This window comes from Sinohyriopsis cumingii, chromosome 7 (genome assembly GCF_028554795.1).
Source record: "Sinohyriopsis cumingii isolate HCF-2022 chromosome 7, ASM2855479v2, whole genome shotgun sequence".
NCBI classification, from domain to species: Eukaryota; Metazoa; Mollusca; class Bivalvia; order Unionida; family Unionidae; genus Sinohyriopsis; species Sinohyriopsis cumingii.
In genome coordinates, this window is record NC_142967.1 from 19,677,801 (window position 1) to 19,703,512 (window position 25,712).

At 33.3% G+C, this 25,712-nt stretch overlaps 2 protein-coding genes across 3 annotated transcripts in view; one reads left to right on the plus strand and one right to left on the minus strand.

Moving 5' to 3' along the window:
• Nucleotides 1-25,683, minus strand: part of LOC149794825 (LRP2-binding protein-like) — a 55,368-nt gene extending 29,685 nt beyond the window's left edge. Inside the window, exons 1-3 of one of the 2 annotated variants that reach the window (XM_089964482.1) lie at nt 25,542-25,683; nt 15,030-15,247; nt 4,804-4,917 (exon numbers count right to left, since the gene is read on the minus strand). In XM_089964482.1, coding sequence (XP_089820608.1) covers nt 4,804-4,917; nt 15,030-15,245 — 330 coding nt within the window. In that variant the 5' untranslated portion in view covers nt 15,246-15,247; nt 25,542-25,683. The remainder of the gene's footprint in view (nt 1-4,803; nt 4,918-15,029; nt 15,248-25,541) is intronic. The other variant, XM_089964483.1, reaches the window with a different exon arrangement.
• LOC149794826 (uncharacterized) lies at nt 23,245-23,577 on the plus strand. The gene has a single exon (XM_089963717.1). The coding sequence runs from the start codon at nt 23,245-23,247 to the stop codon at nt 23,575-23,577; it is 333 nt and encodes a 110-aa protein (XP_089819843.1).
• Nucleotides 25,684-25,712: the final 29 nt, after the last annotated feature.

Sequence of the window (25,712 nt, forward strand, 5' to 3'; positions counted from 1 at the left end):
ACAAAAGGTTTCTAATTCAAACATGATAGTGTTTCATATTCATATAGACAAAAGGTTCCTAATTCAAACATGATAGTGTTTCACATCCAAGTAGACAAAAGGTTCCTAATTCAAACATGAGAGTGTTTCATATCCATATAGACAAAAGGTTCCTAATTCAAACTTGATTGTGTTTCATATCCAAATAGACAAAAGGTTCCTAATTCAAACCTAATAGTGTTTCATATCCATATAGACAAAAGGTTCCTAATTCAAACTTAATAGTGTTTCATATCCAAATAGACAAAAGGTTCATAATTCAAACTTGATAGTGTTTCACATCCATATAGACAAAATGTTCATAATTCAAACTTGATTGTGTTTCATATCCAAATAGACAAAAGGTTCCAAATTCAACCCTAACAGTGTTTCATATCCAAATAGACAAAAGGTTCCTAATTCCAACTTGACAGTGTTTCACATCCATATAGATAAAAGGTTCATAATTCAAACTTGATAGTGTTTCACATCCAAATAGACAAAAGGTTCCTGATTCAAACTTGATAGTGTTTCATATCCAAATAGACATGAGGTTCCTGATTCAAAAACTTGATAGTGTTTCATATCCATATAGACAAAAGGTTCCTAATTCAAACTTGATAGTGTTTCATATCCATATAGACGTGAGGTTCCTGATTCAAACATGATAGTCTTTCATATCCAAGTAGACATGAGGTTCCTGATTCAAACTTGACAGTGTTTCATATCCAAATAGACATGAGGTTCCTAATTCAAAAACTTGATAGTGTTTCATATCCATATAGACAAAAGGTTCCTGATTCAAACTTGATAGTGTTTCATATCCAAATAGACATGAGGTTCCTAATTCAAAAACTTGATAGTGTTACATATCCATATAGACAAAAGGTTCCTAATTCAAACTTGACAGTGTTTCATATCCAAATAGACATGAGGTTCCTAATTCAAAAACTTGATAGTGTTTCATATCCATATAGACAAAAGGTTCCTGATTCAAACTTGATAGTGTTTCATATCCAAATAGACATGAGGTTCCTACTTCAAAAACTCGATAGTGTTTCATATCCATATAGACAAAAGGTTCCTAATTCAAACTTGATAGTGTTTCAAATCCATATAGACGTGAGGTTCCTGATTCAAACTTGATAGTCTTTCATATCCAAGTAGACATGAGGTTCCTGATTCAAACTTGATAGTCTTTCATATCCAAGTAGACATGAGGTTCCTGATTCAAACTCAATAGAATTTCATATCCAAGTAGACATGAGGTTCCTGATTCAAACTTGATAGTGTTTCATATCCATATAGACATGAGGTTCCTGATTCAAACTTGATAGTGTTTCATATCCATATAGACATGAGGTTCCTGATTCAAACTTGATGGTGTTTCATATCCAAATAAACATGAGGTTCCTAATTCAAAAACTTGATAGTGTTTCATATCCAAATAGACAAAAGGTTCCTAATTCAAACTTGATAGTGTTTCATATCCATATAGACATGAGGTTCCTGATTCAAACTTGATAGTGTTTCATATCCAAATAGACATGAGGTTCCTAATTCAAAAACTTGATAGTGTTTCATATCCATATAGACAAAAGGTTCCTAATTCAAACTTGATAGTGTTTCATATCCAAATATACAAAAGGTTCCTAATTCAAACTCAATAGTGTTTCATATCCATATAGACATGAGGTTCCTGATTCAAACTTGGTAGTCTTTTGTATCCAAGTAGACATGAGGTTCCTGATTCAAACTTGATAGTGTTTCATATCCATATAGACATAAGGTTCCTGATTCAAACTTGATAGTGTTTCATATCCATATAGACATAAGGTTCCTGATTCAAACTTGATAGTGTTTCATATCCAAGTAGACAAAAGGTTCCCAATTCAAACTTGATAGTGTTTCATATCCAAGTAGACAAAAGGTTCCCAATTCAAACTTGATAGTGTTTCATATCCAAGTAGACATGAGGTTCCTGATTCAAACTTGATAGTGTTTCATATCCATATAGACATAAGGTTCCTGATTCAAACTTGATAGTGTTTCATATCCAAGTAGACAAAATGTTCCCAATTCAGACTTGCTTTTTATTCATATAACAAATCTGAGTTCAATCATAAAAAGTATGGTCAAACTGATAACAAAGTGGCCTGTACCAAGTGAAGACAAACATAAATTGACATAAATTTATTAATTCACTTCAAAAGTATAAGAAACACAACATCTTTAAGGTGCATTGTGAACTGTTCATTGATATATGTAAAGTGGAACATAGAGGTCTGGTTATGAGGCAACTGGTCCTTTGTAAGTTGAATCCATGAATCCAATGCTGATTCCATGCTTTCAATACATTTAATTTGTGAAAGACAAAGATGTCCTAGCAAGGTCAATTTGATCCCAGGGACCATATAGTCTACTGCCCATGATTGCAATTCTCACTTTGATCTTAGTGTCAGGAACCCTAATAGTCTACCGTCCATGATTGTAATTCTCACTTTGACCTTAGTGTCTGGGACCCATATAGTCTACCCTCCATGACTGCAACAGTCACTTTGATCTTAGTGTCTGGGACCCATATAGTCTGCCCTCCATGACTGCAATAGTCACTTTGACCTTAGTGTCTGGGACCCATATAGTCTGCCCTCCGTGACTGCAATAGTCACTTTGACCTTAGTGTCTGGGACCCATATAGTCTACCCTCCATGACTGCAATAGTCACTTTGATCTTAGTGTCTGGGACCCATATAATCTACCCTCCATGACTGCAATAGTCACTTTGATCTTAGTGTCTGGGACCCATATAGTCTACCCTCCATGACTGCAATAGTCACTTTGATCTTAGTGTCTGGGACCCATATAATCTACCCTCCATGACTGCAATAGTCACTTTGATCTTAGTGTCTGGGACCCATATAGTCTACCCTCCGTGACTGCAATAGTCACTTTGATCTTAGTGTCTGGGACCCATATAATCTACCCTCCGTGACTGCAATAGTCACTTTGATCTTAGTGTCTGGGACCCATATAGTCTACCCTCCGTGACTGCAATAGTCACTTTGATCTTAGTGTCTGGGACCCATATAATCTACCCTCCATGACTGCAATAGTCACTTTGATCTTAGTGTCTGGGACCCATATAGCCTACCCTCCATGACTGCAATATTCACTTTGATCTTAGTGTCTGGGACCCATATAGTCTACCCTCCATGACTGCAATATTCACTTTGATCTTAGTGTCTGGGACCCATATAATCTACCCTCCATGACTGCAATACTCACTCAGGGACCCATCAAGCCTAACCCTCATGATTTCAATGCTTATTTTGGCATTACTAGCAAATATTATATCAATGAATTCACTATTAAAGATGGTGCCATGGCTTAAATTGAAATCACCATAAAAGATGATGCAATAGCTCATACTGAAAACAGTGTCAAAGATGGTACTATAGCTTATGCGGTACATTTAAATCACTATCAAAGATGATGTCATAGCACTGAAATCACTGTCAAAGATGGTGTCATAGCTTTTACTAAAATAAATCAACATAAAAGATGCCACAGCTTATATTGAAATCACCGTCAATGATGGTGCCACAGTTTACATTGAAATCATTTTAAAAGAGAGTGCCATATTATATACTGAAAAAACATCAAAGATGATGAAATACTTTACTCTGAAAAAGATGGGCCATAGCTTACACATAAATCACTGTCAAAGATGGGGTGACAGCTTACATTGAAATCACTGTCAAAGATGGGGTGACAGCTTACATTGAAATCACTGTCAAAGATGGGGTGACAGCTTTTATTGAAGTCACTGTCAAAGATGGGGTGACAGCTTATATTGAAATTACTGTCAAAGAAGGGGGGACAGCTTATATTGAAATCACTGTCAAAGACAGGGTGACAGCTTATATTAAAATCACTGTCGAAGATGGGGTGAGAGCTTATATTGAAATCACTGTCAAAGTTGGTGCCATAACTTCCATTGAAATCACTGTCAAAGATGGTGCCATAGGTTACACTGAAATTACTGTCAAAGATCAGGTGACAGCTTATATTGAAATCACTGTCAAAGATGGGGTGACAGCTTATATTGAAATCACTGTCAAAAGATGGGGTGACAGCTTATATTAAAATCACTGTCAAAGATGGGGTGACAGCTTATATTGAAATCACTGTCAAAGTTGGTGCAATAGCTTACACTGAAATCATTGTCAAAGATTGTGCAAGTGCCTACTTATGAAATTACTGTCAGAAGTGAAGCCATAGCTAACTATGAAATTACTGTCAAACATTATTATATGGCTTACATAAAAAAAAAAGAACTAATGCTAAACACTACCATAAATCTAGTCTTACAACTATAATATCCCATGGTCTACTGTACAATTTTTGTCATCTTGACTTGACATCACTTGTCAATCAATATCGTGTGGTCTACTGTACAATGTTAGTCATCATGACTTGATATCACTTGTCAATCAATATCGCATGACCTACTGTACAATGTTAGTCATCATGACTTGATATCACTCAACAAACAATATTCTGACCCATGCTTTTGAAATAATCATCAACATTTCAAATACTATGACAATATTTCAGACTTATTAGAGTAATGACAGTATTCAAAAATCTTGACTGGCCAAGACAATAAATACAATGACTGACACAATGACCATCACAGAATTATGTTTGACTGTTCATATAAGGAATCATCATTTTCAATTACAAAACTGTATAAAGGTGTATTTTCAATATTTGTTGACTTACTGTGTTTGCTTTACAGCCGATGCCATCATACAGCATTACTGCCAGCATGTACAGTGACTGATAATCAAAATCTTTAGATCGTTCAAAATATCCCAATGACTTCTCTGGTAAGTTCTGTGAAAAAAAAAAGAATTGTAATAGTAACTAGAGAAGAAAAAGCACTGAATAATTATAATAATAATGAAATTGAAAATTATACTAATAGCAATAATAATAATAATAATAATAGAAAAAGAAGCAATTGAAAAAGAATTATCTTGAGGTAGCAGAAAAACACAAGTCCCTTAAATAGACTGATGGATGAAAAGAATTTCAAATACTTTAAGATGAGACCACTTGTTCCATTTCACAGCTGAGTGTAGAAACCACCTGTGATTTCTTTAACAATAACAAGATTTTCAAATTAGCTGCTGTGGTTTTAGTACTGAATGTCAGACTGGCACCATTTTTATCTGCAATAAACAAGATATCATAAGAATTCTGGTTGAAACCCTCATGAAGATATGAATTTCTGTATTGGATGAGTAACTATCACAAGATTTACAAGATGGCTACCATTATATCCATATTAGATATCAGACTGGCACCATTCCATTTCAGACCAACCAGATATCAAAAGAAAGCTTCTGATGAAAGTATAATATCAAAATGACCTGCAATCTAGGAGAAGTACAAGATTTTCATGACGGCCATTGTTGTGGCCATATTGGAAGTCAGATCAGCACCCCTTTCATATATAACCAACTAAGGTGGTGCCCTACAGTTTCGTATTTTGCATAGGGTTAGAATTTTAAAGAAAAAGAATTTCCCTGTCTTTCCTCACTGGTTATACTGGCTATTTAAAAAAGACCTTGTATCCTTGTATATCTTAGGTATAATTCAAAGAACCTTTAATTCCCTTTATTTTGGTGTGTGATTGATGGGTGTAATATGGGTTATAGAGTATACAGCTTGGCCTTACTCCAGATGTGCACCTTTCAAAAAAGTACTAGCTCCACTTGGTCATTTTCACTTCCTGAACTTCAGAGGTAAATTGTATAAAAAAGAGCAAATAACTTTTTTTACATTTTATTTATTTGGTAATTCATTCATTGCACTTTCAGAAGCTGGTATTGTCTACTCTGGCAAAATTCATTTTCCCTATTTTAATAGCTGCTATGGATAGTGTATTTTAGACTAATTCAGGCTGATTTTTTTAGCACAAGGGAGCAGTCATTTTAGTTAGCAGTGTGCTTAAATCATGTACAATTTCCAAAAGTACAATATCCAAAGAAATATCATCCACATTAAATTAATGCAGCATAGCGGTATGCCAACATTCTCTCCAGTGTGCATGTTTTAAATGCAAACAACTTCACCTTACATACGTCATTCTCTCAAAAGTACATAATAACTGGTGAGCGCCCCCTAAACAAAATAAGACGTCTTTCTGTGAAAACCTCAAGCTCATGTGACCATTCTTTCAAAAGAATTAGTGATAAAAAAAGATTTTCAAGCTGGCCACTATGATGGCCATCATAGATGTCTGAGCAGTACCATTTTCATTTAGGACCAACTAGACATCATAAAAAGGTATTTTTTTATATAGTAAAAACGCAAAGCTGAAACAGCCATTCATTCTGGAGTAGAGATAACAAGACTTTCAAGATGGTGGCCATGACAGATATGCAAGTGGTGCCATCTTCACTGTAATGGCAAGATTCCTTTCATTCAGGAGGAGTAGTGATATCAAGACTTTAAAGATGGCCACTGTGGCAGTCATATTCAACATTAGATCAGCACTGTTTTCATTTATGATGAACTATACATCAAAAGAGATCTTTTAAAGAAAACTCCATGATGATAAAACAATCCACTTAGCAGGCATAACAGCAACAATATTTTCAACATGGCCACAGTGGTGACTTAACTGGACATAAGATTTGCACCATTTTCAAGTAGGACAAACTAGATATCATAAGAAGTTTTTAAGTGAAAACCCCGTCAATAAGCCTTACATTCTGAGCCATAAGATTTTCAATATGATTTATAGTGGCAATATTCTATATCAGATCAGCACCATTATCATGAGGACCAACCTGGCATATTAAGACGTATTTTAGTGAAAGCCATATGTTAATATGTCCATCCAATCAGAAGGAGCTGCTATATCCAGATTTTCAAGATGGCCACTGTGGTGTCATACTATGTCAGAGCAGCAGTAAGGACGAACTTGAGCATGCGATGAATGTGTGTTTAAAGCATTATGGCAATCCATCAAGAAATATACAAATCTGTACTAACAGCTCCATGACCACTATGAATGGAACTAAAAATATGGTCTGATTGAAAATGCCATCCCAGTCCCACCCCCACAGACACCCAAAACTGAATGGCTGGTCTCTTGACTGCTATAATGTAAGATTTCATTTTTCTCTAGGTTGGAAACTATTAATAAGTATTATGCAAACAATCTTCTCTTCTGTGAACTAAATTATCATCACTAAATTTAAAACAGGTATCTTTTTTTCTATTCCAAATTGAAGTAATAATAAGTATATAAATAAAACCTTAATGTATCCCAGTTTTTCAGAACAGAAAAGGTAAGGACTACAGAATCTGTCTTGTTACATTTTGCATCCAATTAAGAACAGCATCTTCATCCATTCCATACAGACTGGTTGATTATTGGTTCAGCAGAACTGAGAACAATTGCTTGATGCATGATCTCAGCCTGAATAAGAACCATAAGTATTTATCTTCTTTCCTTTCAGCTACAGTCAAATATGGTGATTATGTGATAATACTGATATGTGAAAGGCACATCCTTGATGTGTGCCTGTGTAAAAATCCAGAGTTGTTTTGTAATAATTTATCAGAGTTCTGTAAATTATGCTGTATGAAGAAGGAAGGTATGAATCAGCAAAATGGGTGCTTACTGACAATATACCCATATGAATCAACATGTCAGACATTTTACTTACATTCTGACCTTTATACAAAAGATAAAAACACATTACGCACATCATTTACCATATGAATATAAGACACTTATTGTAACAAATATTCTATATTTATTAAAAGTCTACATCCATATTTTCTTTTCAAAACAATTTTGTAATTTGTTTATAATTTTAAACATCTTCAGCATATATACAATATTGTAAAGTAGGCCTACATAATCTTCTACCAAGACTTTGCCTACACCACAATACATCATCTTCTTAAGCTGGATATTTTTTATATTGATTTTAGTTTGTGTATTAATATAAAAACATTAGAGGCTTCTTACATACCCATAATGCAACCCATCCACCAAATTTGGTCCAGATCTGTCATGTAAAAACTAATGTTACTATGTGGAAACTAACTTTCTTCTTTCAATTAACAAGGCCTTGACCTTTGAACCATACATTTGATGGATTCTTCCTCGTTGCAAGTTTAGGCTATACACAAAGTATAGTCCAAATATGTGATGAAAAACTAAAAATGTTATTCTGCAGAAACCAACTTTCTGCTATCAGTCAAAGTGACTTTTACATCTGACAGCTTCTTCCTTACTGAAATGCAAGCTATTAACAAGGCTTGGACCACAGTGTATTATGTAGATCTAATGCTTTTCTGCTGAAACCATTTTCTTCTTTAAATCATATTAACTCTGGCCTTGGACCTTTAAACTTAAAATTGATTGGCTTGTGCCTTACCCCTTGTGCATGTCCTCCAAAAACTTAGGTCACGGTATGTGGTCAAGAACTGAAGATATTATGCAAAAGCCAATTTTCTTATTTCAGTCACAGTGACCTAATTAAATTTGCTTCTTTTTTTAACATACATCCAAATCATCCACAAACTTTCATGAAGGTCAATGGTCAAGAACATGAACTTTCATACCAATTTTTTTTCTTCTCCTGTTTGTCAAACAGACCTTAACTTTCAACCTTTTGACCCCAAAATCAATAAGCTTCTTCCTTTCCCCAATGTAATTTATCTACAGAGTTTGTTTCATGTATGTGACCTTTGGACCCCAAATCTGTATGCCTCTTCTCTAATTTAACAGCAAGATATGCACAAAGGATGTCCATGTATGTGACCTTTTGACCAAGAAGTATGTCCATGTATGTGACCTTTTGACCCAGAAGTATGAACATGTATGTGACCTTTTGACCCAGAAGTATGACCATGTATGTGACTTTTTGACCCAGAAGTATGTCCATGTATGTGGCCTTTTGACCAAGAAGTATGTCAATGTATGTGACCTTCTGACCAAGAAGTATGTCAATGTATGTGACATTTTGACTCAGAAGTTTGACCATGTATGTAATGTACTAAAATATTTTTTCTTCTTTCAGTCTTATAAACTTGACCTTTAATATTTTACCCCCAAATCAAAAGATTTGTTCTTTACCTCTTGAGTACCAAAGTACATAGCCAGAATAAATGTCATTACACAAAGACCAGTTTCCTTGCTTCAGTCATAGTGACCTTCGTATTTGACCTTTTGACCCCAAAATGAAGAGGGAACTTCCTTGACAAAAATGCAAGCCACCCACAAAGTTTTATAACTGTAGATAGTGGAGAATTACTGTGAAGAAAAAAAAATTGGAAACAGACAGATGGATGAACAGAGATCATAACATGAAATGTTCTGCTATATGTACCTCAGTTCATGAACTTTTTAAGATGTTTTTGAATATATACTTTTGCAGAACTGCTGTTAAGTCATGAACATGCAACATCATTTTTAAAAAAGGTCTTGACATGTTTAAAGCTTAACCTGTAAATATAATTAATTTATAAAGATTGACCTGTAAATATAATTAATTTATAAAGACTGACCTGTAAATATAATTAATTTATAAAGCTTGAACTGTAAATATAATTAATTTATAAAGATTGACCTGTAAATATAATTAATTTATAAAGCTTAACCTGTAAATATAATTTATAAAGATTGAACTGTAAATATAATTAATTTATAAAGCTTGAACTGTAAATATAATTAATTTATAAAGCTTGAACTGTAAATATAATTAATTTATAAATCTTAACCTGTACATATAATTAATTTATAAAGCTTGAACTGTAAATATAATTAATTTATAAAGACTGACCTGTAAATATAATTAATTTATAAAGATTGACCTGTAAATATAATTAATTTATAAAGCTTGAACTGTAAATATAATTAATTTATAAAGACTGACCTGTAAATATAACTAATTTATAAAGATTGACCTGTAAATATAATTAATTTATAAAGCTTGAACTGTAAATATAATTAATTTATAAAGCTTGAACTGTAAATATAATTAATTTATAAAGCTTGAACTGTAAATATAATTAATTTATAAAGACTGACCTGTAAATATAATTAATTTATAAAGATTGACCTGTAAATATAATTAATTTATAAAGCTTGAACTGTAAATATAATTAATTTATAAAGCTTGAACTGTAAATATAATTAATTTATAAAGCTTGAACTGTAAATATAATTAATTTATAAAGACTGACCTGTAAATATAATTAATTTATAAAGATTGACCTGTAAATATAATTAATTTATAAAGCTTGAACTGTAAATATAATTAATTTATAAAGCTTGAACTGTAAATATAATTAATTTATAAAGCTTGAACTGTAAATATAATTAATTTATAAAGACAGACCTTTAAATATAATTAATTTATATAGATTGACCTGTAAATATAATTAATTTATAAAGCTTAACCTGTAAATATAATTAATTTATAAAGCTTGAACTGTAAATATAATTAATTTATAAAGCTTGAACTGTAAATATAATTAATTTATAAATCTTAACCTGTAAATATAACTAATTTATCAAGCCTGACCTGTAAATATAATTAATTTATAAAGACTGACCTGTAAATATAATTAATTTATAAAGATTGACCTGTAAATATAATTAATTTATAAAGCTTGAACTGTAAATATAATTAATTTATAAAGCTTGAACTGTAAATATAATTAATTTATAAAGCTTGAGCTGTAAATATAATTAATATATAAATCTTAACCTGTACATATAATTAATTTATAAAGCTTGAACTGTAAATATAATTAATTTATAAATCTTAACCTGTACATATAATTAATTTATAAAGCTTGAACTGTAAATATAATTAATTTATAAAGCTTGAACTGTAAATATAATTAATTTATAAAGCTTGAACTGTAAATATAATTAATTTATAAAGCTTGAGCTGTAAATATAATTAATATATAAATCTTAACATGTAAATATAATTAATTTATAAAGATTGACCTGTAAATATAATTAATTTATAAAGCTTAACCTGTAAATATAATTTATAAAGATTGACCTGTAAATATAATCAATTTATAAAGCTTGAACTGTAAATATAATTAATTTATAAATCTTAACCTGTACATATAATCAATTTATAAAGCTTGAACTGTAAATATAATTAATTTATAAATCTTAACCTGTACATATAATTAATTTATAAAGCTTGAACTGTAAATATAATTAATTTATAAAGCTTAAACTGTAAATATAATTAATTTATAAAGATTGACCTGTAAATATAATTAATTTATAAAGCTTGAACTGTAAATATAATTAATTTGTAAAGCTTGAACTGTAAATATAATTAATTTATAAAGCTTGAACTGTAAATATAATTAATTTATAAAGCTTGAGCTGTAAATATAATTAATATATAAATCTTAACATGTAAATATAATTAATCTATAAAGATTGACCTGTAAATATAATTAATTTATAAAGCTTAACCTGTAAATATAATTTATAAAGATTGACCTGTAAATATAATCAATTTATAAAGCTTGAACTGTAAATATAATTAATTTATAAAGCTTAACCTGTAAATATAATTTATAAAGATTGACCTGTAAATATAATCAATTTATAAAGCTTGAACTGTAAATATAATTAATTTATAAATCTTAACCTGTACATATAATTAATTTATAAAGCTTGAACTGTAAATATAATTAATTTATAAATCTTAACCTGTTCATATAATTAATTTATAAAGCTTGAACTGTAAACATAATTAATTTATCAAGCTTTACCTGTAAATATAATTAATTTATAAAGCTTGAACTGTAAATATAATTAATTTATAAAGATTGACCTGTAAAAAAAATTAATTTATAAAGATTGACCTGTAAATATAATTAATTTATAAAGCTTGACCTGTAAATATAATTAATTTATAAAGATTGACCTGTAAATATAATTAATTTATAAAGATTTACCTGTAAATATAATTAATTTATAAAGCTCGAACTGTAAATATAATTAATTTATCAAGCTTTACCTGTAAATATAATTAATTTATAAAGCTTGAACTGTAAATATAATTAATTTATAAAGATTGACCTGTAAAAAAAAATTAATTTATAAAGATTGACCTGTAAATATAATTAATTTATAAAGATTGACCTGTAAATATAATTAATTTATAAAGATTTACCTGTAAATATAATTAATTTATAAAGCTCGAACTGTAAATATAATTAATTTATAAAGCTTGAACTGTAAATATAATTAATTTATAAATCTTAACCTGTTCATATAATTAATTTATAAAGCTTGAACTGTAAACATAATTAATTTATCAAGCTTTACCTGTAAATATAATTAATTTATAAAGCTTGAACTGTAAATATAATTAATTTATAAAGATTTACCTGTAAATATAATTAATTTATAAAGATTGACCTGTAAATATAATTAATTTATAAAGATTTACCTGTAAATATAATTAATTTATAAAGATTTACCTGTAAATATAATTAATTTATAAAGATTGACCTGTAAATATAATTAATTTATAAAGATTTACCTGTAAATATAATTAATTTATAAAGCTTGAACTGTAAATATAATTAATTTATAAAGCAGAAGGACAAATCAGTGTCGTGAGTTACTTTTGTAAATTTATGACAAAGTTGATATTACTCATATACAATCTATTAAAAGTTTTTTAAAATAACAATTTGTAATTTTCATAACTTTTAATTAGATTCACCAAATCTAAAAAATCTATCATCATCTATCATCTAGTTATCTTCCTCATCAAGGATAATCTAATCTTTTTCATCATGTATCATCTAGTTATCTTCCTCATCAAGGATAATCTAATCTTTTTCATCATGTATCATTTACTTATCTTCCTCATCAAGGATAATCTAATCTTTTTCATCATGTATCATCTAGTTATCTTCCTCATCAAGGATAATCTAATCTTTTTCATCATGTATCATCTAGTTATCTTCCTCATCAAGTTCATGCTACATGTCTGCGGCATGATGCCCCAGTGCTAGACATCACTATAAGCTGCCACATTGCAGACATCGTAGCGATACGACTAAAATTTTTTAAAGCTAAGTTAAAAACCCAAATCACATCACAACACACATCAAGCATAATCTAATCTTTTTTATCATGTATCACTTAGTTATCTTTCTCATTATGTATCATCTAATTTTCATTATGTATCATTGAGTTATTTTCTCATCAAGTGTCACTGAGTTATCTTTCTCATCATGTATCACCTAGTTATTTTTTTTCTCATGTAGCATCAAGTTCTCTTTGAAAACCAGGGAGTTTCCCTTAATGTATTCTTTCTGCATTGCTGTGAATGGATTTTTTAATAAAAAAAATTGTACAAATATATCCATTCCAAACTGAAGCAAGTCAGCAAACTGCAGCAAGTCATATATAGCGAAAACAGAGAATGTTTCTTCAAATGTTTTGCTGCTGTATGTTTAAAGTTATACTAATAATAAGAAAAATTAAGAATGCAGAAGAATATATATGTGGGAAGTGCTATGTTGTTGAGCAAATTTATGAATAATAATACTGACTTTACTTCCTTAAAAGGTAAACATTACAAAAATTAACTAATTTGCCTTTTTGTTACACAGTAAATTAGATTTAATGACATTTTGTGGTTGTTATACACTGATGTTAATGCTAAAGTATACATTCAGGATGATTCTGTACTTTTACTCCTATCTCTGTTGCTACTGATTAGATATTTGTAACTTTCAATTTTTTTAAAAATATCTTCAAGGCAAGTCTGAGCAGTACACACACTGGCCAAGTATTAAATAAAAGACCTGGAGATGTTTTAAGTGTGACATCAAGAATGATTTAGAAAACTGGAATATTGATCTCAGGTTTGTACTAATTTAAAAAGAATCTATATTGAAGAATAATGTTTATGTTACTTATTGAAAAGTCACTACAATATTTATAATCAGAATTCCATCTTGACATCAAAATAAAATGCATAAAAATAAAAGGTAATTTCCACATGGGAGAGGAAAAAGCAAGGAGATTGTCCAATATTAACAAGGAGCAATACCTAGCAAGTAGTCTGCCCAGTCCTGACAGGAGATTGACTGGCACTAACATTCAGGAAGACTATCGATTCCTGACAGGAGATAGGCCTACTTGTACACTCTGCCAATTCCTGACTGAAGATAGAATGGCATTTACACTCAAGTAGACTATCCATTCCCAACAGGAAATGGAATGACATTTACACTCAGGTAGACTATTGAGTCCCAACAGGAAATGGAATGACATTTACACTCAGGTAGACTATTGAGTCCCAACAGGAAATGGAATGACATTTACACTCAGGTAGACTATTGAGTCCCAACAGGAAATGGAATGACATTTGCACTCAGGTAGACTATCCATTCCCAACAGGAAATGGAATGGCATTTACACTCTGCCCATTCCAGATAGAAGATGGACTGTTATTTATACTCAGGTAGTCTGTCCTTTCTAGACAGGAGATGGACTGGCATGTACATTAAGGTGTGAAAATTTGCCCACTGCCTGGGACAGACATGTTTCTTCTGATCTCAGGTTGTTTAACTTTCCTGTGTTATTTAGCTTCCTGGTTTGCATCCATTGATGCTGTGGATGTGAACATACTTGATGTTTATGTAATACTGAATTACTCCCCCCTACATCATTAAAAAATTGGAGATATTAAACCTTGGAATATAAATGTAAAGTTAATGTAAAGAGATAATCTCATTCTACCTTTCAATTTGATGCCAGACAAAGAAAGAGTTTGATTCTACCTTTCAGTTGGATGCCAGACAAAGAAAAGAGTTGGATTATACCCTTCAATTGGATGCCAGACAAAAAAAGAGAGTATGAGGTGTGTGTGAGAGGATTATGTGAGATGGTGACTGATGGAACAACCTACCTGTTCATAGTAAAATAATCCAAGTTGAAAGTAGGCAGTTTTATCACCAGCTTGAATTTTCTCCAGTAAAATATTTTCCACTTTTTCCATCAACTGTTCCTCAGTGAGTGAGGAGTAGCCTGGGGTGTCCTTAGTCTCCTGGGCAATATCATTCAGGATGTTCTTTTCTTTTGAGAACCAGACATTTTCAGAGGAAAGGTCCTTTGTAAGTTCCATGGCTGTAACACAAGAAATGAAAATGTAACAGTTAGATATTACTGATGGATACAGATATATACATGTACACTTAAAGAATTTCACATGAATTTCTTTGCATGCAGAAGAACTGGTAGACTGAGAAATTGACCAATCCTACTAAACTTTACTACCCAACAGTCTACTGAAATTATTAAATGTACTAGCCAAGCAGAAAATTAAACAGCCTAGCAGACTACCAATACTTTAATGCTATCATAAAGTTGCACATATACAGGCTAATGTACAATCATCAGAAATTATATGTATATTACAGTAACATAAATTATATATTTATATATATTGTGTGCTAAGCTTATTGTGTGCTTAGCTTGTTTCCATGATTGTCTTAATTCCTATTTTAACATCAGTCCTTAACAGAATCAATCTGAGTTGTATTCAGTTTTAATTTGAGGTTTTATTTATTTATATTATTTATTGTAATGAAAAACACCTCAACATTAATTTCAGGGTAAATCACTATTTTGGGATTATTGTGAATTCATTCAAGGACATTTTGGATTATATCATTGTGATACATCAAGACTGTTAGCACACTGTCACATTCTAGGCTATTGGTACATCAGCACTTTCAAGATTGGAATTCATTCAGAAAACCATATGAATTTATTTGGAGCTTTATACATTTAGATTTGTGATAGAACTTTAAGGAATTTTTGGGATTTAATTAACAATACTGTAAGTTCTTTTCAAATTTTCAATAAACCTGCTGGTTTTTGCTCTTTACTGTTACTTAGTTTAAGACCCACTGAGTCTTAACAATTTGGACAACAGAAAAACAGAATGATTTTTTTTCTTCAAAAGTTCTAAATTGGTCTTAGCAAATTAGTTAATCCCTCAAGCTTAAACTGTACCTAGAGTTATACCTAGGTTATGCTAAAGACTGCATACAGTATGGAACTGCAACACTTGGTATATATGGATACAAGTGTGATATTTAATTCTATATTAAAAAGTAAGTTGTCACATTCTTTAAAAAGATCTTGATGCTATTTTAAAAAGACTTATTTAATCCTATAGTCAATGCCTGTTTTGGCATCTTTGTTACATAATGTGCTTGTTCCTTTAGGAAATGTCCCCAAAAGAGCACACCTGAATCAAGTATGTGAGTAATACAAACATGTTGGACATGATATTTGTTAAATAAGACTCCAACATTTACCAAAAGTTCTAAATATGTATACAGTACCAAAAAGATGATATTTAATCAAACTGATTCAAAACTGAACCTTTCCCTTGATCTGAGAGCTATTTCTCTGTATGATGCTGGCAATATTCATGTAGTACTTTGACCACTTATGATGGTTTCATTTACCTTTTCCATTTCGTTATGACAAGAGTCAGTTGTAAAACATGATTTTCTTGAATACAACTTAGGTAAACTCATTCAATCATATGGTTTTGTAGTGCCATATATATCTACCTGATGAAGAAAAAACAACAATAATGCAACCTGAGGCACTGCAAGGACATGCCCGAAGGATGTTTTTGTAGGCTCTACAATAACCAAGCAAATTCTTCTCCGTGACCAGCAAATTTGTAACTGTGCCTCATGAAAATATTATGTAAGTTTTCAAAGGTTCTGCCAAATGAAAATATTGGATAAATAATGTAGTTTACAAACTTTTGTCAGCATTATCAATATCCCAATTTGGAATATAAGACTGTTCTTCTAATCAGCTTAGTCTTTTTCTTACAGATCCCTTCATTAATATAAAAGGTATCCATCCTTTAAGAAATGAATGAACAGAAAATTCCAGCTACAGCAGTGGTGTGGAAATATGTACTCTGTGTGTATGAGATTTGGTTTTTAACTTAATTTTAACAATTTTTCTATCATATCGCTATGATGTCTGCAGTGTGACAGTCTATAGTTATGTCTAGCACTGGGGCATCATGCCACAAACATGTAGCATGATGTCCCACCCAATCACATTATCCTGACACCAAACCAACCAGTCCTAACACTAACCTCTTAATGCTAAGTGCCAAGTGAGGCAGCTGTTAGTGCCATTTTTATAAGTCTTTGGTATGAATCTGCCAGGGTTCGAACCCATGATCTTTCACATCCGAGACAGACACTCTAACTACCAGGCCACCAGAGCGGTTAAAATATGCATTGAATTATATGGAGTGGCTCATACATTTCACTAACTGCATGTCCATTATGCACAGTTACCAATTGTGTAACCATTTAAAGGCATTAAACTAATCTAAGCCATTTATACACGTAAATCTTGCAGCCCTATTGTTATACCTTCTTTGTAAAGCATTCACAATGGTTTGAACACTGTACAGATTTGTTTAGCCATGTTCTATGATTCAGCCACATATACACCAAAAGCTTTCTATAATTTCACAGCATTTCCATGTGGTTATTGAAGAAAAGATTTTGATGGTTCTAGCTTGTTTACTGCTAAGTCATATGCATTATTTTATGCTTTTAATTGCCATGCTGTTGTTTTGGCACCACTTTTCTAATCCATTTGACACCACTGTATTAATCCATTTGACACCACTTTACTAATCTATCTGACACAACTTTACTAATCCAAGTATATCTTCCTGCAAATACAATGTTATTTATGCAAGTGTATTTCCATTTAAATACACTGTAATGTCAGCATATTATTTATATATAGTGGATTGTCAAGAGGATATTAGGTGGAACCCTGTAGCAGTTAACTGTTGTGTTGTAAGACGGACTGACTGCTTGACAAAAGTCTAGTAAAGTGTGACAGAAATTTTGATATACAGAACCAGCCCAAATATTGAAGCCTGTGTCATATATGTGACATTTTGTTTTATCTGGCATGCTTAATTATAAAATATACATGTTTTAAAAATGGAAGTAATCCATCTTGTGTTGATCTCATTCTTACAGAAAAACAAAGCCAATTTATCAATACCTTAAATGTGACTGCTGGAATGAGTAAATTTCCTAATAATGACTTTATTCAGTTAAGAGATACTATCCATTCTGCAGCAAGGGAAAAACAACATGATATAGAAATATAAAAGATTTTGATGTGACTGACTTTGTAAACAATTTACAAAATGCTCAATTTACTGCCCTATCTTCCAGTATTGACTCCAAATCTGTCAACTCTGAGTACACTGAAAAAGTTTTGTAATTGTTATTGACAAACATGCTTACAAAACCCATACACACCCACATAAAAAACTATTACCCATTGGAAGAGATGACTGTGAAAAGCTATATATGCTAAACAAATGCTGTTTACAAAATACACTTGGTATCGATCATGCAAAATCTAAGAAAAAGAAAGAAAGAAATGTATTCAACAAATTAAAGAATAATTATCTGAGAGCATTAGGGGGTGGAGGCACTGAGCAGATTTGTACTATAAACTTCTGAGAAAGTGAGAGGTGTAAGGTGAAGTGGTGTGCATTTGCAACTTGCATGATGGAGAATGTTGACATACATGTAAGTTACTTGCATGTGTTGTGTCTCAAAATATTTTGGAGATTGTACTTATGGAAAATGTGGAACTAAGCACACAGTTAACTAATATGACTGTTCCCATGTGCTCAAAAATCAGCCTGAATTAGCCTAAATGACACTATCTTTAGCAGTTATTAAAATCTGGAAACAAATTTTGCTAGATTAGTCAATCCCAGCTTCTGAAAATGCAAAGAATGAATTACAAACTATATATAAAATGTTTTAAAAAATGTTATTGGCTCCTTTTTTTAAAAACAATTTACCTCTGAAGTCCAGAAGTGAAAATGACAAAAAGAAGCTAGCAGCTTTATGACAGACGAACACCTGATGCAAGGCCAAGCTGTATAATGTATAACCCATATTACATCCATCAATCATCTACCAAAATAAGGGATTTAATAGTTCTTTTGCCAATACCTAAGATATACAAAGCCTCTTTTCAAATAGCTAGTATAACCAGTGAGGAAAACCTGGGAAATTATTATTCTTTAAAAATCTAAGCCAACACAAAATACAAAACTGCAGAGTGCAAGGGGCATTAAATCTAGGAACTTCTGCTCAACTATAAAGGTGGCCCTCTACGGTTTCATATTTTGCATAGGGTTAGAATTTTAAAGAAATAGAATTTCCCCGGCTTTCCTCACTGGTTATATTAGCTATTTAAAAAAGACCTCGCATATCTTAGGTATTGTTCAAAGAGCCTTTAATCCCTTTATTTTGGTGCATGATTGATGTGGGTAATATGGGTTACAGAGTATACAGCTGGGCCTTACACCAGATGTGCACCTTTCAAAAACTGCTAGATCCACTTGGTCATTTTCACCTCCTGGACTTAAGTGATAAATTGTATTAAAAAAAGAGCAGATAACTTGTTTTACATTTTATATATATAGTAATTCATCCATTACACTTTCAGAAGCTGGTATTGTCTAGTTGGACAAAATTTATTTTCCCTATTTTTAGTAGGTGCTGAAGATGGTGTACTTAAAACTAATTCAGGCTGATTTTTTTAGCATAAGGGAGCAGTCATTTTAGTTAGCTGTGTGCTTAAATCATGTACAATTTCAATAAGTACAAAATATCCAAAGAAATGTCAGCCACATTACATCAAAGTAGCATAAGAGGTATGTCAACATTCTCTACACTATTCATGTTTCAAATGCAAACAACTTCAACTTATATAAGTCACTCTCTCAAAAGTACCTAATAACTGGTGAGTGCCTCATAAGCCATATTTTTCTAATAAATCTTTAGATGGTCAAGATAAGATCATTCTTTCTGAAGGTATAGTTGACATATTCTCATGGGTTCCATAATCTTGTGGTATTGACTACATTCTAAATAGATACTTGCATTATCTGCTGGTCATTTATAGCAGTAGTTTTTATTTTTAATAAATTGAAGCATTTATTCATAACTAATAACAAACTGTTTGTTATTTTGGGTTTTAAAAAAAAATTATTTCATTATATGCTATTGTAATGAATATTGGACTAAACCTTGTCCCAAATCAAGTTTATTGTCTACTTGACCTGAATTATTGATTTTTTAAAAAAAATCTGTAAACAACTAATGCATAGCTAAAATATTATATATGTGTATGGGTTTAATATTAGGATTATTAATAGAATAAAAAAAATTATTTGGGTCTAGGTCTAGGTTATTGGGATTCCCCTGCTATATAACTGCTATACCTGACATAGTCCAAGTTCTATATTATAATTTTAGTGTGTGTGTGTGTGTGTGACTTGGAATTTTAATGTAGCTATAACAATTTTTCAGTCATATTGCTATGATGTCTGCAGTGTGGCAGTTAAATGATATTTAGCACTGGGGCATCATACCGCAGACATGTAGCATGACATCCCACCCAGTCACATTATCCTGACACCAGGCCAACCAGTTCTAACACTAACCTCTTAATGCTGAGCACCAAGTGAGGCAGCTGTAAGTTCCATTTTTGTAAGTCTTTGGTATGACTCAGCCAGGGATCGAACCCACGACCTCCTGCATCTGAGGCAGATGCTCTAACCTCTAGGCCACCGAAGCGGTTATATATAATTTTAGTAATAAATTTCTAACTATATAACAATGATTTTATCTTGTAAACATTATGAACCTTTTAGAAAACTATTTTCTGTTTGATAATGGGTTTTTTTAAAACAAAATGTTAATTGTGACCTGAGGTCATGGGAAAGACTATATAGTCTTGTTACTGGAAAGATTATTCCTTCATGCTTTAAGATCTAACAGAATCAACTTTGTATTATTGTTACGTCCAGAAGTTGATTTTGGCAGGAATTTATTTCTTCAAATTATTTAATTCAGTGATTATTTTCTCTGGAAAGACAGAGTAGAGTACTCAGTAAAAAATAATATTCTTGGACAGAGACATTCACAGGGATTTATGCTGAATTCAAGCCTGGAATTATATTGCTGTGTTTCAACAAAAGACTGTTGGTACAGCAAGACAATACAGGCTGCCACAGGCACATCAACACCTTCAGCACTGAACTTAATTTGGATTTCCATTCATGTTTATTCAGAACTTTCATTATTAGGATGTGTGTCCCTAATTCTAAGATTATTTTGGGATTTGCAATAGCCTAGTTGTCACCATCCTGGCTTCCTGGGCCATGGCAAATGAACCCCAGGTTCAAAGGGTGGGGCCAGTTTCTAGAGACTGCACGCCACCTAAAAGCTCCATTGCACAGGCATGAAGGAACAGTCTGTCTACTGTTTACGTTTGACTCTATCAAGCCCTGAAGTAACGGGAAATGGGCAAAAATGGCTGGATTCACTGGAAGCCACAGTCCCAATCCTGCATGCAGGTGACTCAGGCCTTTGGTCATCTGGTGTTGATCTGGAGATGACACCATCACCAGGCAGCAGCCTGAGTGACCAAGCAGCCTTTTCTAGGGACAGCACTGCTTGCTCTGCATGGTGAGGGGCCTAGAAAAGGTGGCCTAACCAAAGCTTGTTTCCTTACCCCCCACCCCCCAGTTGGCCTGCCACAGCCAACAGGCATCTTCCAACATGGTCAAAACATAACAGAAAAAACAAGGCATGCCACACCTGCCTCACGTTGTGGGAAAAGACTAAAACTGGTTTGTTGGAACATCAGAACAATGCTAGACTCAACCAACAGCAACAGACCAGAACAAAGCTCTGTCTTAATCACACATGAACTCTCTTGTCTTGGTGTTGACATTGCTGCACTTAGTGAAGTCCACCTTTCTGAGGAGGGAAGTCTGAGAGAACTCAGTGCTGGATACACCCTGTACTGGTCAGGAAACCAAAGACTGAAAAACGACTTTCAGCAGTCGGTTTCATGGTCAAGGACTCAATCACCACTAAGTTAACAAACCTTCCCATTGGCCACACCAACTGCATCATGTCCATGGGTCTCCCATTAGGGAACCAGCAACATGCCACACTTTTCAGTGTATATGCTCCAAAACTCCAGGCAGATTGGGAAAAGGATAAGTTCTATACTGACCTGCACAGACTTCTTAAGAGCATTCCAGAGGGCAACAAAATAATCATCCTTGGAGATTTCAATGCCAGAGTGGGCTGAGACTCAGAAGCCTGGAAAGCAATTACAGGGAAACATGGAACGGGTGGCTGAAATGACAAGGGGCACTGCTTCTTGAATTTTGCACAGAATTACAGCTCGCCATCACAAACACTGTATTACAGCAGAAAGACAGCCTGAAAGCGACCTGGATGCATCCTAGATCAAAACGCTGGCATCTAATCAATTACATCACAGTACACCAGAGGGACATAAAAGATGTCCTTCATACCAGAGTGATGCCCAGATCGTCTTCTCTGATGAAAGCTCAACTTCCAATTCAAGCCTCAGACAACAAGGAGGTACCCCGAAAAGGAAGCTTCAGATCAAAATCCTGTTGTCTGAAGATGTCAAGTCAGATTTTCAAGACAGCATGCAGCCTAGACTTGGAAAACCTAACTTTCCACCAGATCTACCCCTGGAAGACATGCAGAACCACATCAAGGCTGCCATTCTGAAAACCTCAGAAGAAATCCTTGGATTCACCGCTAACAAAAACAAAGACTGGTTTGATGTTAACAACCAAGAAATCCAAGAACTGCTTGCCAAAACTAGATCAGCATACCAAACCCACCTCACACAACCATCCTGTCCACAGACGAAAGTAGCCTTCTGCCTTATCTGCAGTTCCCTCTGAGACATACAAAATGAACAGTGGACAAAGCTTGCAGAAAGAACCCAGCTGTAATCTGACACTGCTGACTACAAGGGGTTCTATGAAGCGCTGAGATCAGTGTATGGTCCTTCTTTCCAAACACAGAGCCCCCTACGGAGTGCAGATGGCCAAGAGCTACTCACTGACAGGGAATCTATCCTGAACCGATGGCCAGAGTACTTCCACACCCTCTTCAGCACTGGCCATACAGTCCAGGAGTCAGCCATTAATCGCATCCCACAAAAGCCACCAAAGATGGAACTCAATGAGGCACATCCACTGGATTGACTTTGTCACCAACACTGAAGTCCTCAAACAAGCAGGGATCACCAGCATTGAGGTCAAGCTCATGAAGATACAGCTATGCTGGGCATGGCATGTGTCCAGGATGGAGGATCACTGCCTACCAAAGATCACATTGTATGGTGAGCTGTCCATTGGTCACCATGATAGAGGGGCACCTCAAAAGAGATATAAAGACCCTCACCACCTATGGCATCAATCACAAGCTGCTGACCATGAAAGCTGGCAACAAATAGTTCACCGGGCCACTGCCACTTTTGAACAAAACAGATGGGCCATCTTGAAGGAAAAATGATGGTGAAGAAAAAAACCGAGAACCATCAGCAGCACCCATGACAATTCCAGACATACCCCTGCAGCCTCTGTGGACAGATGTATCTGTCACATATTGGGCTCATCAGCCACTAGTCCTACGATGTAAGACATAGCACATGTTTTTATTTTAGTGCTATGTCTTACTACCCAAAAAATGCCCTTGCCAAAGTATGTTTAAGTAGGTTAATGTGATGGATATTTCTTACAGTTCCAATAGGCATAATATATTTTTATTCATTTCATTAAAGAATAATATTTCAACTTAACCGGATTTCAGCATTTCCGGCTTTCATCGCTTTCCAGCCAACTGAAATGTAAGCCAACAAAACTTGAAAATAGGTCCATTTCTTCTGTGAGAATTTGAATTTATTAGAGAAAAGACATCAGAGTAAGTAAAGTCTGACTAAAACATTATGACTTTACTTTGTAGAAAAGCATTGTTATTTTAGTTGACAGTTGTGTGAAGACCTCTCCGGTGGCCTAGTGGTTAGAGCATCTGCCTCGGATGCAAGAGGTTGTGGGTTTGATCCCTGGCCAAGTCATACCAAAGACTTACAAAAGTGGTACTAAACAGCTGCCTCTCTTGGCGCTCAGCATTAAAAGGTTAGTGGTCAGCCTGGTGTCAGAATAATGTGACTGGGTAGGACATCATGCTACATGTCTGCGACATGATGCCCCAGCACTAGATATCACTATAAACTGTCACACGGTAGACATCACAGTGACATGACTGAAAATTATTAAAGCTACATTAAAAATCCAAATCACAAACACAAAAAAAACAAACAGTTGTGTAAAATATTCCTGAAAATTTGACTTTCGTAATGATGTTAGTCGAGATAAAAACACACTACACAGCGTCGTTAGTTAGGCTGTAAGACCTTGACACCCACAACATAAATGTCAGCATCAAGGTCTTACATGTAGGACTATAGTTTGACTATACATCCCGTTTGTTTGTACCCCCCTACCGATTTCAATTAATGTGATAAAAAGTGCAAGGAACTTAGTCAGTTCATTCATTGATTTACAATTTCTAACCTTACTGGGAGTAGATTGTCCCTAACACCATGATCGTCTGCGTGTTTCATGCTTAACGGAAGTTTTCAATATAATAGATGGACATGCCCATGATCGATTTCTAGTTCCTGGACAAGTCCATTTCCAGCAAAGGGGTATGTGAACGATTACAGATGTACATTCATATGTTGTCTGCTTCCGATATGGACAGTGTCGAATCAAGCACAGGAAAAAAATGACAACAAAAAATTTGCTTTTCACACGGATTTAACAAGCGGTTTAATTTCTAAGTTCATGTATGCAAAGGATATAATTCCAAACTCTCAACGTAATGGTAAATTACGGAATTATCTGGCAGTTACTGAATTGGATGAACTATGTCATTATGTTGTCTGATGGAAATAAACTAGTCCATAGTGTACGCAATATGGCGCCGTGTTAGTATGAACAGTCCGTTAAGCATGAAAGGTTCAGGGGATGCCAGTATTAGTGCCATTGTGGTCAGTCAGGTTAGAAATTATAAATCAATGATTCAGTTTACTTATTTATGTGCACTTTTTATCACATTTAACGTTTTTGTTATTGAAATCGATAGGGGGGTACAAACAAACGGGGATCTATACAGTAGTCAGACTATAGTTGTAGGACTAGTCAGCCACCAGCGCGCATGCAATAGGTATGGACATCCCCTTCGTAAATCTACGCAAAGGAAGTCAAGCTAACAACAACTTTGATTTTAGAAAACACCAATATACAAAACTTATAAACAATGACAGTAGTTTGTTTTTTATGTAAATGTGGCATTAGACATTGGAAAGGATGTTCATTTTAATACCCTTTTCTAAATTTATTTTCTTTCCTAAATTTTCTAAAAAGTTTAAGGTGAATGACTTCGTTCGAAACCAACTTTTTAATTACACTTGCCTTAATAATATCACCTCTGACGCCTAATCCACAGAGTGTATCTTTTCACCAACAAAAACATCCCAGCTCTCCCTCTCTCTCCAACCCAAGTTCCAATTACACACAGTGTGCCATGACGACAATGGTCCAATCGGAATGTGTTCGGTCTTTTCCATAACACTATAGTCCACT